The sequence below is a fragment of the Pinus tabuliformis genome, chromosome 3_1, assembly GCF_031772625.1.
Source record: "Pinus tabuliformis cultivar Carrire ecotype Pingquan chromosome 3_1, CPIR1, whole genome shotgun sequence".
NCBI classification, from domain to species: Eukaryota; Viridiplantae; Streptophyta; class Pinopsida; order Pinales; family Pinaceae; genus Pinus; species Pinus tabuliformis.
Genome location: NC_142301.1, coordinates 850,731,561 through 850,746,488, shown reverse-complemented (window position 1 = coordinate 850,746,488; position 14,928 = coordinate 850,731,561). Strand labels below are relative to the sequence as shown.

General features: G+C 39.3%; 1 protein-coding gene across 2 annotated transcripts in view; it reads right to left on the bottom strand.

Annotated features, from left to right (window-relative positions):
- Positions 1-14,928, bottom strand: part of CYP97A3 (cytochrome P450, family 97, subfamily A, polypeptide 3) — a 173,742-nt gene that overhangs the window by 66,761 nt on the left and 92,053 nt on the right. For both annotated transcript variants that reach the window (XM_089412075.1, XM_089412074.1), the window contains exons 10-13: positions 5,371-5,403; positions 5,103-5,183; positions 4,894-4,976; positions 4,494-4,625 (exon numbers count right to left, since the gene is read on the bottom strand). In XM_089412075.1, the coding sequence (XP_089268201.1) occupies positions 4,494-4,625; positions 4,894-4,976; positions 5,103-5,183; positions 5,371-5,403 (329 nt within the window). The remainder of the gene's footprint in view (positions 1-4,493; positions 4,626-4,893; positions 4,977-5,102; positions 5,184-5,370; positions 5,404-14,928) is intronic.

Genomic DNA, 14,928 nt, shown 5'->3' with positions numbered 1-14,928 from the left:
TTTTGTGGACAGCATGTGGAGGTTTCATTGTAAGTTTTTTGTGGGAATGAAAAGCTGAATTCAAGGAGTAATTACCTGTGTATGGGTGAAACTGTTTTATGCTTCTGCTATTTAATTTATATCTATTGTGTGATTGATGCTATGGTCTGCAATTTAATTTCAGCATTAATTAAATTCAATAATCCACTTGTTCAATTGAGATCCTAAAGGCATTAGTCACCTATGGCTTGAAATTTTCACATGAGTGAGACCGCAATTAGAAACTACCTGAAATTCTAATTGTCTCAAAAAAACAAGATAAAGAGACAATTACTTTGATTATCTCCTTCAGGTTTTCAAAACATGATAATGGATCGGTTTGAAAAGGAAAAATAACGTCAAGATACATATACATAGACAACTGAATTCACAACCACAATAAGCCTCTACTGGAAATCCTAGTCATTGTGCTACAATATTGAATCAATCAAAAGTTCCTAATACAGACCGATGAGAGGAAATTCAGAATGACAAGAGGGTGCAAGGGGTCGACGTAATGCACAATCAACAAGAATCAGACTTAGACTACAAAGTAAAATTAAGAGACCCAAAATTATCACTTTGATAGTAGCTGAAAGACCAGGGCTTCGACATGTTACTTCTTAGAGAAAACATGTTGACTTGCAAGGCAAGATTTGTCACACAAGTGATTGACACATAAGGCAAGCCTTGATGACCTGGCATGACAGAGTGTCGCACATGTGAAGTCGCTTTTATTGGACCAATGGACCCTTCCAGTATTTATTGAGACAGAACTTCAGAAGTTTTCAAGATAAGTATTCACTGTCTTTGCAAAAATTTCTTCAAAACACAAACTAAACAGAAGGTGAGAACCAGATTCGGCCTGTAACAACATGACTGCAATATATGCACGTCCACAACACAGCTTCATTTTGTCACTCTGATTCACATCAAAACTGTCCACTACAATATACATCCCTAGTTGATAATTCTGGATGGCTTTGCAACTAATATGACAACCAAAACTATTTTACAGCACACTCATACTTGGACAATCTTCCATGCTGAACTTCGCTTTAGTGTGACCTCTCCAATTATGGACTTAGTGGATCTCTGAAGCGAACAAAGTTCCTTCTATAAATTAATTATTCCAGAAAACTAGGAATATATAGATATCCATGAGGATACAAATATTATATATTAAAAATGAATAAGAATGATAATGATAATGATTTACAATGAGAACAAGAGGCTTGCTTATATATCACGCAAGCGTCTCTTCATGAAGAGTCATGTCCTATTAGATATGCCTCTTCAACGTAATTATTAGCTTAACTTAACTATTATTTATGATTATTATCTTTTACATTATATTTATATTATTTATATATTTTATTCGTTACATTGCCTTCTTCCTCAAAAAGCTTTGTCCTCAAAGCTTGTCGATGAAAAAAGCTTGATCTCTTTTTCGGCTTTGAAAGTCTTTCTGTTTTGGAATAGTCATCCTCGTCGATACAAGTTGATATGATCTTCTTAGTGACAAACAAAACTGTCGCACCGAGAGGGGATCAGACCATCCCAGATGAATCTTCTGTATAGCATTCTGATCACTGGAACTTTGTGACGACTTGTTAGCATAAGACTGGATTGAGATTACATCACTATTATCCGGAACATCAGTTTGTTGTTTCGTTTCTGACTTGTTCAAATATGTAGCATGGTTGATTCGTCTGTTCTCATGATTCGGATGCCGATATGGAACCTTTTTTGTTTGATTTTTCCTTACTGGGCATGTGACAATTTTTATATTTTCTTCTGGCGAAGATGTTGAGTTTGTTATGAAACATTCATTGGGGATGTTCATCGTTTGAATTGCAACATCCACGCGCGTCTTTTCTTCAACTTGCTTGTCTTCTTCCTGAGTTGTGACATTCACTGAATCGGTATGTGTTGTTTTGTCATCAACTTGAATTCCTACATTTGATGCTTCCTTCTTGATAAGTTGTTGTACCTGGTTTTCTAATGACTTCTTATCCTTCTTTAGTATCTTAATTTGCGTCAGCAATTTTTCACTATGGTTTTTAAGTCGAGAAACTTCATTTTTGTCAATAGTGATTTTGTCAATTTCATTTTGCATATTTTGTAATACTTTTTTACCTTCTTGAGAAATTACTTTTGAAATATCCGATATATCTTCTGGTGTTACTGAATTAGGTTTCAGTGTAACATCTTGGAGCGTTATTTTCTTCTTCTTGTAAGAAAATGTTAAAAACTTTTTCTTAGTATTTAGAATAAAGGAACCTAGAGTTTTCATCCATGGTGCTCCCAAAACAATGTCACTATCGTTAAAAGATAGGGTTTGCACGGTGAATTGTGAGGTAAAAGTATAATCTCCAATATTTAGGTGTAAATTGCTTATATTGTATTGTTTGCCAAAAAAATTTGTTTCAACTATATTTGATTCAGGAATCACCAATTGATTAGCACATTTAGGACTAACATAATTACTTCTTTCAGTAGGACTGATAGAGATTATGATGTCTCTTCCTGCGAGTGATCCTTTGATGTTAAATAGTGTGCGAACACATGTACTACAGGTTTCAGGAAACCTTTCATTACTAGTCTCCATTTTTTCCTTGATGTCTTTACGTAAACAATATGTCAACTGGAGCTATTTTTATTATAAAATATCACTTATTTCTCCTATATATATTTTTCAAATATTCTCCTCTTCTTCTTCTTTTTTTGGTTCGCTCTTTTAATAAAAAAATTATATAATAATAATTTATATATATTATAAAATTATAATTATATAAAATTTATATATACTTTTTTGAAACCCACTTTTCCTTTTATATGTAACTATATAAGGCTTATATAGTATCCTCTTTTATAATTATAATAATATTTTTTCTCGGAAAATTTGGATGAGACGTGACTCTTGGTACGGTCACAATCTTTAGATTTGCACGATTAAAATTATTTAGATCACACTTTTTTTTCTCCAATGTTATCAAAATATCTTTTACTTTTAAAATACCATGGGCTATTACCATGGGTTGTTTTTAAAACCTCCTGTAAAAAGTAATATTTACCTTTCACGTAAGAGCTTTTGTATTCTTGTTTCTTTAACTTTTAAAATACCATGGGCTATTACCATGGGTTGTTTTTAAAACCTCCGTTAAAATGTTCTCCACGTAAAAAGTAAAACGTATTCCTTTTGTTTTTTCTTTTTTCTTTTTTTTCCTTTAACTTTTTAAAATACCATGGGTTGTTTTTAAAACCACGGGCTTCTCCACGTAAAAAGCTTTAAATATACTTGGTATGAGATTTTGTATCCGTTTTGTTTTTTGTTTTTTTACTTTTTATTTTCTTCTTCTTTTTTTAATTTATTTACTTATATTTTTTTTGGTTAATTTTTTTTTTAATGGCCAAAGGCCTAAAAAATGGAGAATCTCCCAATATATAGCGAAACGCTTCAATTATGACAGCAACAAGGTTGATGATAGGTTGATAGCCAAAGGCCTGGTGATCAGCCAAACGTGGCTCCGATACCAAATGAAGCGAACAAAGTTCCTTCTATAAATTAATTATTCCAGAAAACTAGGAATATATAGATATCCATGAGGATACAAATATTATATATTAAAAATGAATAAGAATGATAATGATAATGATTTACAATGAGAACAAGAGGCTTGCTTATATATCACGCAAGCGTCTCTTCATGAAGAGTCATGTCCTATTAGACATGCCTCTTCAACCTAATTATTAGCTTAACTTAACTATTATTTATGATTATTATCTTTTACATTATATTTATATTACTTATATATTTTATTCGTTACAATCTCTAACTCCATCCAAGATCATATTTTCAGATGATGAAACCACAAATTAATGTTCAGGGACCAATTGTGTCTTTTGTCACATGAAGAATAACAATGAAAGTTAAGTGGCATTAACCATGTACGTCTCTCACCATATGGGAGATTTGATAATGGACATACCCTATTCACACACTCAAGGTACCCAGTATGAAGGTTGAATCACCAATTACCCCAGTAGCTGCTTGGATGTGTGGACGAGTTAAGAGAATGGTCTGTAACAACAGGAATACCCACTACACAATATTTAGTTTGATCATAACTATAGCATACTTTTCCTTCTCTGGTAGGCATGGATCCATGCTATCTTTAAAATGCTCTTTCGTCTCTATTTGTTTCAGATAAGAAGAAATATTTCCTAACAATCAACCACACTAAAAAAAGGGTAAACCAAAGAACCTCCACATTTCTATGAGAAATAATGTCAGGTTTTCAACTGGTGCACCTGATCTGTATTGACCATAATATTGGCATGCTTAGAGCGAAGAGAAACACCAATGCTTAGTTGGTATAGGTAACAATAAATACACACCTAATGCAGATCCCATTGACACATAATGCATTATTTTAAAACAAAGCTATTTCAATAAAAATAAGGAAGAACACCTGAAATTTTCTGTAATTTCATTTGGATTAGGTCCATCAATAGGCCATCTTTCTGGCTTGAATTTATCTGCATCCACCCAATGATGAGGTGACCTATGAAGGTTCCACAGTGAAATAAAAATATCCTCATCCCTGCAATACCAAATGCAATCCACAGCTGATGAACAGAGCTGAAAGAGATAGCCTTGATATTATAGGAAGGAAAAAATACAGTACTCTATAGTGATGAAGAGAAGAAAAAACTACTTTCACAGACAAAGCTGTGTATAGAAATAGTAGCATGCTAGACTGGTCCCACTCACGATGCTTTCCCAAGTTCTTATAGAAGTGATGAGTTATTTCTCAATGAGATGATACGATTTTGAACAAGACAATGTTAATTAACAAGGGTATGTCTCACTTCTTAATAGGGTATCCACCAAGCACGTCATCTTCAAGAGACCTACGGATCAACACTGGTGGTTGAGGGTAGAGTCGTAGTCCCTGCAGAGAACCCCCAAGAAACAAATACATCGGAAACCAAGTTTTTCTAAATATTCAAGCCAACCCAAAAATAAGAACAACAATACTAGCCTCTTTCTAGACCAAAATACCACTTATCAGCTTTACCTCATTAATAACACGAGTTGTGTACTTGAGATTCTTCATGTCTTGAATAGTAGGAAGTCGGTCTCCAAGTACTGAATCAGCCTGTCAATGTTATGAACCAATTCAACTGAGGATTCTGTATCCTATTAAAAACAAAAAGGTAGTTAACAAGGTCTGTGAAGAGTGGGGGGGAGACTCATCCCAACAATACAAAGGGCAAAGAAACAAGCGTTTGAACTAGATTACTAATAAAAGCACTGAGAGATGTACAAATTGCATGTAACCAAACCTCTCTTTGAAGCTTCAATTGAACTTCAGGGTTCTGCACAAAACAATTTCAACACATAAAAAATTTATTCCATTGGAAAGGCTTACAACCCATTCAGATTTCAATAGAATTCAAAATATGTGCATAAAAAGTCATTGCAAAGGGAAAATGATAAACAAGCACTCTTAACCTTCCTCTTTGTGAAATAGGGTCACAATTTCTTATAGTTAAAACTTAAAATTACTAAATGCTATGGTGAAACAAAAGGGAGAAAGCAAGAAAAGCGATAAGACATGGAGATACACGTTGTACTGCTGTTCATTATGTAATATATGATTTAATTTCCTCAATGGAAAAGGTAAAAAAGGAGAAGACTAACACCAAGGAACCCATGGTACCGAATTCAAGATATGAACCCTCATAACATTGCTCCCAGTTAGAAATAAGTAACTACTACTAGTTTCTTCTGATGTTCTAGTATTTTCTGCAGCTTTGTCAGCTCTCCAAGGTTTTCTTTCGTTTTGGGTACTTATTTCTGACTAAAATATATTTTGCTCAAGGAGAAGAATACAAATAGAAGCATTAAATGTCAAAGCTTGTTACTACCTGAAAATGCATGCTCATTTCGCATTTTCAGAGACACTCTTTTTGGCAGCACTGTGCCAGGAGATTTTAACCTTACAACTTTGGTACTGTATGGGAAATCTGGTTCAAGTATCATCTTGTTTATCTATTACTTACTTTATTTTGGAAGAAGAGAAGGTATTCATGGCTCTACTATGAAAATGGATGAAAGATGAACCATTGAATGTCAAGCAAGTTGTAGCTTACAAATCAAGGCTCCCATACTAGCCTCAAATCCACCTCCAAGTTGATTGCCTTTTGTCCCCATACTAGCCTCCCATTTATCCTTATCTTTGAGCAAGGGCTTGGAAACTTTGCCCCAGATAGGTTAATGCAGCCAAAAGAACGTTCAAATCCTATATAGCCACAATGTAAGAAATGATAAAAGGCAAAAGATGGTTGGGACAATATTGTAGCGTGTGGACAAAAGCCTAGCCTGAGCTCTACCCCCTCATTAACCCTCACCTAATTCCTAGCATATCATGATCTATCTAAATAAAAAGAATCTTGAATGTCCCAACACCAACAAGCAATAAAATGCTACAACTTTAATAGGTAATTGACGCATCTATTGAGCTTATAACCAATACTATGCTATGCAAAGAAAAGAAAATCTAATCGATGCATCTATTGAGCTTATAACAAAAACTATGCTATGCAAAGAAAAGAAATCATTCAAGTAAACGGCGCACAAGAGGGGTGGGAAAATTAGGCTGAGGAAAAGGGTAACTCAGGCCTCCATGATTGCTCCCTCTTCACATTATTCACTCAAGATGTTGGAACTCCATAAGCTAGCACCAAGATTGTGGCATTCTTCCATGATGTTGTCCTATTCCATGACCAATTTTCACATGCACCTATTGACCCATGAGTCAACCTAGAAACTATTCATCCCCTTAGGGATGGAAGCACCTAATTTGGTCTTTGGATAACCTGAGATATCTAAGTGTGGTAACTTGTCTACAAATCATCAACTAGAAAGACATTTGAAGGCAATGCTTGTGTGAAGTACTCTTGTGTATTTTGCATTAAATATGGTCCACTATGATACCTTTATGTTTACTTACATATGACAACAATCTCACTTGATCTTGAGGGTATGTTTCAGATGTTTCTCCCTAGTACACATGATGGTCTCTTAAGGGATGGTTGAAACTTTTCCAGCGCCTTAATGAGGACATCCAGCCTAGCATGATGGCACTTCTACACATAGTTGCCACCACATTGACCACCTTGAGATGAGCATTGAACTTAGGATGGATCCAACACAAATGTTTGTCACCTTCTTTCTCTTTGGAAGCTAAAATGTTGCACAAAGAGGTCAAGACATTGCTAGGATTGGTGTGTACCCCAGTGAGCCTAAGACGTCCCTAGGTTGCCCCTGCACCTACTTTATGGATGTTGCCTTATTCCTAGACCCTATTGGTGATGAGGAAAACTTGTGATGGCTTTGAATGGATGGTACTCTCCAACTTGATGATGACATCGTACTCTAGGGCTAGGACATTACCCTTGCATGGCTAGAATGATGACATGTGGCTTATTAATGATGACGTTTGTGGTTGAGGAGATATAAGAATTGCGGTTGTACCTTTAATGTTGGGGAGATGGATTGGGGTGAAGAGCATTTTTTGACCCATTTCTAGCACCTTGCTTGAGGGAGATCTTCACCTATGGAGGATGACATCATGCATGGAGGGCCTTCCACTCACACATCTGGGTTAAAAGAAAGTTTTTTGCTAAGTTTCTAGATTGAGATAGCTATGTTTTAAGTTGGCTTGCGACCTATTGAACTTGTCAACTCTTGAAGTTATGTTTTCAGAGCTTTTGAATCTAAATTAAGACAAATTCGACATGGTTTCCCTTGTATAAATAGATGGAAATCGAATTGTCTTGGACATTGTCACACACACTCTTATTTTTCCTCTTGTGAAAGAGTGTGCACTAGTAATCTAGTCTTCTTGGATGCAATGGATCACTAAAGGATAGCGACCTGTCTTGGGGAGGATAAAATTGGCTTGGAATGATTTTCTTGGATTGATGTAGTGATTATTTGTGCAAGTTTATTGTGAGTATCTTCTTCCATTTTGCAAAGCTGTAGAATTATGGTTTCTACGAAGTTTTCATGCTATGTTGATTATTTTATGGTTATAAATTCTGCTTTGTAAAATTTGTCACAAGGTATCCATTAAGAAAACAAGAGTTGCATTCCTTGATCTTAAGTCTCCATTGAAATTGAAAATCGCTAGGGCTTGATTGAGAGTATACTATCTCTAGCTCACTCCAACCAAGGTCCTTCTCCTTTGACCTTGCACTTCTTGACTCCATATACCCAAGGTGGATAAAACACTGGTCTCTTGAATGTCTTCTTCTCTTTTACATGGTAAACTAAGGTTAGGGTTTGTAAAATTATACACTTAATAGTTGAAATCTGCGTATATCTTATTGTCCTAGGATTAGAGCTTGCATTTTTTAGCCATAATTTTAGAGCTGACGTCTAGATTTTGCTAGTTGTTTTGTGCATCTTCAGCGATTGAAAATTGCTAAAATCTAATCTCTCTACATTATTCACTCAAGATGTTGGAACCCCATAAGCTAGCACCAAGATTGTGGCATTCTTCCATGATGTTGTCTCATTCCATGACCAATTTTCACATGCACCTATTGATTGACGACTCAGCCTAGTAATTATTCATCCCCTTAGGGATGGAAGTACCTAATAGGGTCTTTGGATAACCTACCACATCTAAGTGTGGTAACTTGTCTACAAATCATCAACTAGAAAGACATTTGAAGGCAATGCTTGTGTGAAGTACTTTTGTGTCTTTTGCATTAAATATGGTCCACTATGATACCTTTATGTTTACCTTACCTATGATGATGATCACACTTCATCTTGATGGTATGTTTCAGATATTTCTCCCTAGGTACACATGATGGTCCCTTGAGGGATGGTTGAAACTTCTCCAATGCCTTAATGAGGACATCCAGCCTAGCATGATGGCACTTCTACACATTGTTGTCACCACATTGACCAACTTAAGATGAGCATTGAATTTAGGATGGATCCAACACAAATGTTTGTCACCTTCTTTCTCTTCGGAAGCTGAAATGTTGCACAAAGAGGTCAAGACATTGCTAGGATTGATGTGTACCCCAGTGAGCCCAGGACATCCCCAGGCTGGCCCTGCACCTACTTGATGGATGTTGCCTTATTCTTGGACCCTGTTGATGATGAGGATGACCTGTGATGGCTTTGGTGTTGGAATTCCTAAGTCTAACCTGTTAGAAACCCTTCATGTACTTTCTCATTTATTCCTACCTACTTGTTCTGTTAATTAACAAGTCATTTACCATGTAAATACTGGAAATAAATACAAGTACATGCTCAACATATTACAGATCATCAACTGAAGGAAATAGAAACAAGCACACAAGTGACACCGTTGTTTTTGGACTAATGTCCCCGGAAAAACCCAATGCGGGAAAATCAGTGCAGCGATCTGAGGGTTTGATATTAAGCAGTTTCAAAATACAATCTGGGTGCCAAATCCGGCTCACCCAACTGAGAAAAATCTCGGTAGTTGTACCTCTCTACTCAGAAGCAGATATTCCGACTAAAACCCCAGATATATACTCCGGCAGCTCCAATCTGCCCCACGAAACCCCAGCGTCAGCCTCTCTCTGGCCCAGCGTTAACCCAGCGTCACCCTGGCTTGGCCTGTGTCAGTCCTCTGGCCCTCTACGTCACCCACGCTGGCCCTCTAAGGCACTGCGCAGCGCCTGGCTGCCTCTGCGTGAGCCCTAGCTGGCTCTGAGTGAACCCTTCGCTAATTTTGTGTCCCTCTCTCCGGCTACTGTGTTGAACCTCCCAGCGCTATCTCTCGCTCTCTGCTTTTGTATTCACTGCCCCTCAATTGCAACTCTGATCACTCTCTCAAATTTCTCAGCAAACCTAGCCCTATAAAGTTGAAATCTTGATCTCTTGGTGTGTTCTCCAAGTGACCCTCAAGCCTCCTCTTATACTTTTCTCGTTGACAAATCAACAGCCGAGATTAAGTCCCTAATCAACGACTAAGATTAGATCTGACTTGATCCATGACATTTGGACCATTCTAACACAGTTTTATATTAATTCACATTAATATTTTGTTTTCCCTAAGTTTAGACTTAGGGACTCCATTAGAAATATTAATTATTTTAATAACTCCCAAACTGTTTAGAATCTGACCAAACCCTTTCTGGGTATTGGAGATCTCATGTCCCTTTGCCTTTCCACCAATTTTCGTGGCTAGAGCACATCTGACACTACCCCAAATCAACACACCCTCTTAGCGAGGACTGTGCTCTAGCAATACTCCTCACTGAGTAATACCGTGATCATTCAACATCGGTCCCTGTGCTGATGCTAGGCCTGCTGCCCATCATCTACACTGTTGCATCCTGTACTGCTACCTATGGCCATGCCACTACCACTGCTGCATCCATACTGCAACTTCCTCTACATTTGTGCTATTACCCATGGCCCTGCCACTGCCAATGCTGCATCTACACTGCAACTCCTCTCATCATGTTGCATCGTCCTGCCCATAGCACTACCACTGCTAACTGTTGCACTACAACTCAGTTACTAAGAAGTAAGTAACTGATCTCCCAACTATGAGATCTTTGTCAGGCTAGAGACACCATTGCACACCTCTTTGTGTCATCTTGCACTGGTGCAACACTCCCATGCTTCTCGAACTACTGCCTCACGTTGTCTTGGGAATCTTGCACTGTTGCTCCATCCGCAACGGTCCCTACTGACATCTGCTAAAACTGCTACTCCTCTTCGGGGCTCCCGTAGCCAGGTATAATCAGAGAGGTTGGATACCTCAAGGATCCTGCCCCTCATCGCTTGTAGTCTGTCTGACTACAGCTCGATGTCTCCCCACTTCCGCTCAAGTGGTGTGTGCGCACTCATGGCACAGTCATCGTCTGTCTCCACTTCCTTCCCTACTGGAGTACACTTTGCCTTGTTCCCCATGGTGATCTGAAAGTTCATCTTCTCTTCTCAATATTCTAAGAAACACTCCCTGATTCCCGTCATATGCCACAAGGCATACCATACTTCTGATGATGCAGCACTAGTCATACATGCCACTTCTTCTTTCAGCCTAGAAGCTAACATAGAGAAATCGAAATCTCCCTCTTATGCAATCTTCTGAAAATCTGTGTGAGTCCCCTAACGTTGATGCCTCTACATTTGACCTTGCATATCATAAATTGGAAAAAGAAAAAATATCATTTGTATGCATTTTCAGCCATAATTTTAGAGCTGACGTCTAGGTTTTGCTAGCTGTTTTGTGCATCTTCAGCCAATGAAAATTGCTAAAATATGAAATATCATCTCTCCACATTATTCACTCAAGATGTTGGAACCCCATAAGCTAGCACCAAGATTGTGGCATTCTTCCATGATGTTGTCCCATTCCATGACCAATTTTCACATGCACTTATTGATTGATGAGTCAGCCTAGTAATTATTCATCCCCTTAGGGATGGAAGCACCTAATAGGGTCTTTGGATAACCTACCACATCTAAGTGTGGTAACTTGTCTACAAATCATCAACTAGAAAGACATTTGAAGGTAATGCTTGTGTGAAGTACTTTTGTGTCTTTTGCATTAAATATGGTCCACTATTATACCTTTATGTTTACCTTACCTATGATGATGATCTCACTTGATCTTGAGGGCATGTTTCAGATATTTCTCCCTAGGTACACATGATGGTCCCTTGAGGGATGGTTGAAACTTCTCCAACGCCTTAATGAGGACATCCAGCCCAGCATGATGCCACTTCTACACATTGATGTCACCACATTGACCAACTTAAGATGAGCATTGAACTTAGGATGGATCCAACACAAATGTTTGTCACCTTCTTTCTCTTCAGAAGCTGAAATGTTGCACAAAGAGGTCAAGACATTGCTAGGATTGATGTGTACCCCAGTGAGCCCAAGACGTCCCCAGGCTAGCCCTGCACCTACTTGATGGATGTTGCCTTATTCTTGGACCTTGTTGATGATGAGGATGACCTGTGATGGCTTTGGTGCTGGAATTTCTAAGTCTAACCCATTAGAAACCCTTCATGTACTTTCTCATTTATTCCTACCTACTTGTTCTGTTGATTAACAAGTTATTTACCATGTAAATATTGGAAATAAATACAAGTACATGCTCAACACATTACAGATCATCAACTAAAAGAAATAGACACAAGCACACAAGTGACACCGTTGTTTTTGGACTATTGTCCCCGAAAAAACCCAATGCAGGAAAATCGGTGCAGCGATCTGAGGATTTGATTTATTAAGCAATTTTAGAATACAATCTGGGTGCCAAATCCGGCTCACCCAACAGAGAAAAATCTCGGCAATAGTACCTCTCTACTCGGAAACAGATATTCCGCTAAAACCCCGGATATACACTCCGGACGCTCCATAGCTCCAATCTGCCCCACGAAACCCCAGCGTCAGCCTCTCTCTGGCCCAGCGTTAGCCTAGCGTCACCCTGGCTTGGCCTGTGTCAGTCCTCTGGCCCTTTGTGTCACCCACGCTGGCCCTCTGAGGCACTGCGCAACTCCGCGCTGCCTCTTCGTGAACCCTAGCTAGCTATGCATGAACCCTTGGCTGCTTTTGCGTCCCTCTCTCCGGCTATTCCACTGATCCTCCCAGTGATATCTCTGCCTCTCTGCTTCTATATTCACTACCCCTCAGCTGCATCTCTGATCACTCTCTCAACCTTCTCAGCAAAACCAGCCCCAGAAAGTTGAAATCTTGATCTCTTGGTGTGTTCTCCAAGTGACCCTCAAGCATTCTCTTATACTTTTCTCATTGACAAATCAACAACCGAGATTAAGTCCCTAATCAAACACTAAGATTAGATCTGGCTTGATCCATGAGTTTTGGACCATTCTAACACAACTTTATATTAATTCACATTAATATTTTGTTTTCCCTAACTTTAGACTTAGGGACTCCATTAAAATATTAATTATTTTAATACCTCCCAAACTATTAAGAATCTGCCCAAACCCTTTCTAGGTATTGGAGATCTCACGTGTCTTAGCCTTTCCACCAATTTTCGTGGCTAGAGCACATCTGACACTACCCCAAATCAACACTCCCTCTTAGCGAGGACTGTGCTCTAGCAATACTCCGCCCTGAGTATCACCGTGATCATTCGGCATCGGTCCCTGTGCTGATGCTAGGCCTACTGCCCATCATCTGCATTGTTGCATCCTGTACTGCTACCCATGGCCTTGCCATTTCCACTACTGCATCTGTACTGCAACTTCTGGTAGCTCCACAGCTCCAATCTGCCCCACGAAACCCTAGCATCAACCTCTAGGGACTGCGTCAGCCTCTCTCTAGCCTAGCGTTAGCCCAACGTCACCCTGGCTTGGCCTGCGTTAGTCCTCTGGCCCTCTGCGTCACCCACACTGGCCCTCTGAGGCACTGTTCAGCTCCTGGCTGCCTTTGCGTGAGCCCTAGCTGGCTATGCGTGAACCCTTGGCTAATTTCGCATCCCTCTCTCTAGCTACTACGTTGATCCTCCCAATGTTATCTCTGCCTCTCTACTTCTGTATTCACTACCCCTTAGTTGCAACTCTAATCACTCTCAAATTTCTCAGCAAACCTAGCCCCAGAAAGTCGAAATCTTGATCTCTTGGTGTGTTCTCCAAGTGACCCTCAAGCCTCCTTTTATACTTTTCTCATTGACAAATCAATGGCCAAGATTAAGTCCCTAATCAACGGCTAAGATTAGATCTGGCTTGATCCATGACTTTTGGACCATTCTAACACAGTTTTATATTAATTCACATTAATATTTTGTTTTCCCTAAGTTTAGACTTAGGGACTCCATTAAAAATATTAATTATTTTAATACCTCCCAAACTGTTTAGAATCTGCCCAAACCCTTTCTGGGTATTGGAGATCTCATGTGTCTTAGCCTTTCCACAAATTTTCGTGGCTAGAGCACATCTGACGCTACCCCAAATCAACACTCCCTCTTAGCGAGGACTGTGCTCTCGCAATACTCCTCACTGAGTATCACCATGATCATTCAGCATCAGTCCCTGTGCTGATGCTAGGCCTGCTTGCCATCATCTGCACTGTTGCATCCTGTACTGCTACCCATGGCCCTACCATTCCCACTGTTGCATCCGTACTGCAACTTCCTCTACATCTATGCTACTACCCATAGCACTACCACTACTAACTGCAGCACTGCAACTCAATTACTGAGAAGTAAGTAACTGATCTCCCAACTCTGACATCTTTGTTAGTCTAGAGACGCCCTCGATGTTGAAACTCCCTCTGTCACTGACAAGTTCTCCCTCTCTGACCTTTGCGTTGTTGCAACTATTCCATGCATCTTGCACCGTTGCACACCTCTTTGTGCCATCTTGCACTGGTGCAACACTCTCGTGCCTCTCGCACTGCTGCCTCACACTATCCTGGGAATCCTGCACTGTAGCTCCCTCTGTCGCTCCATCCGCAACGGTCCCTACTGACATCTGCCAAAACTACTACTCCTCTTTGGGGCTCTCGTAGCCAAGTGTAATCAGAGAGGTTGGGTACCTCAAGTATCCTGCCCCTCATCGCCCGTAGTCTGTCTGACTAAGCTCGATGTCTCCCCACTTCCGCTCAAGTGGTGTTTGCGCACTCATGACACAGTCATCGTCTGTCTCCACTTCCTTCCCTACTAGAGTACACTTTGCCTTGTTCCCCATGGTGATCTGAAAGTTCATTTTCTCTTCTCGATATTCTAAGAAACACTCCCTGATTCCTGTTATATGCCACGAGGCTCCACTTCTATATACCATACTTCTGATGATGCAGCACTAGTCATACACGCCACGTCTTCTTCTAGCCTGGAAGCTAACATAGAGAAATCGAAATCTCTT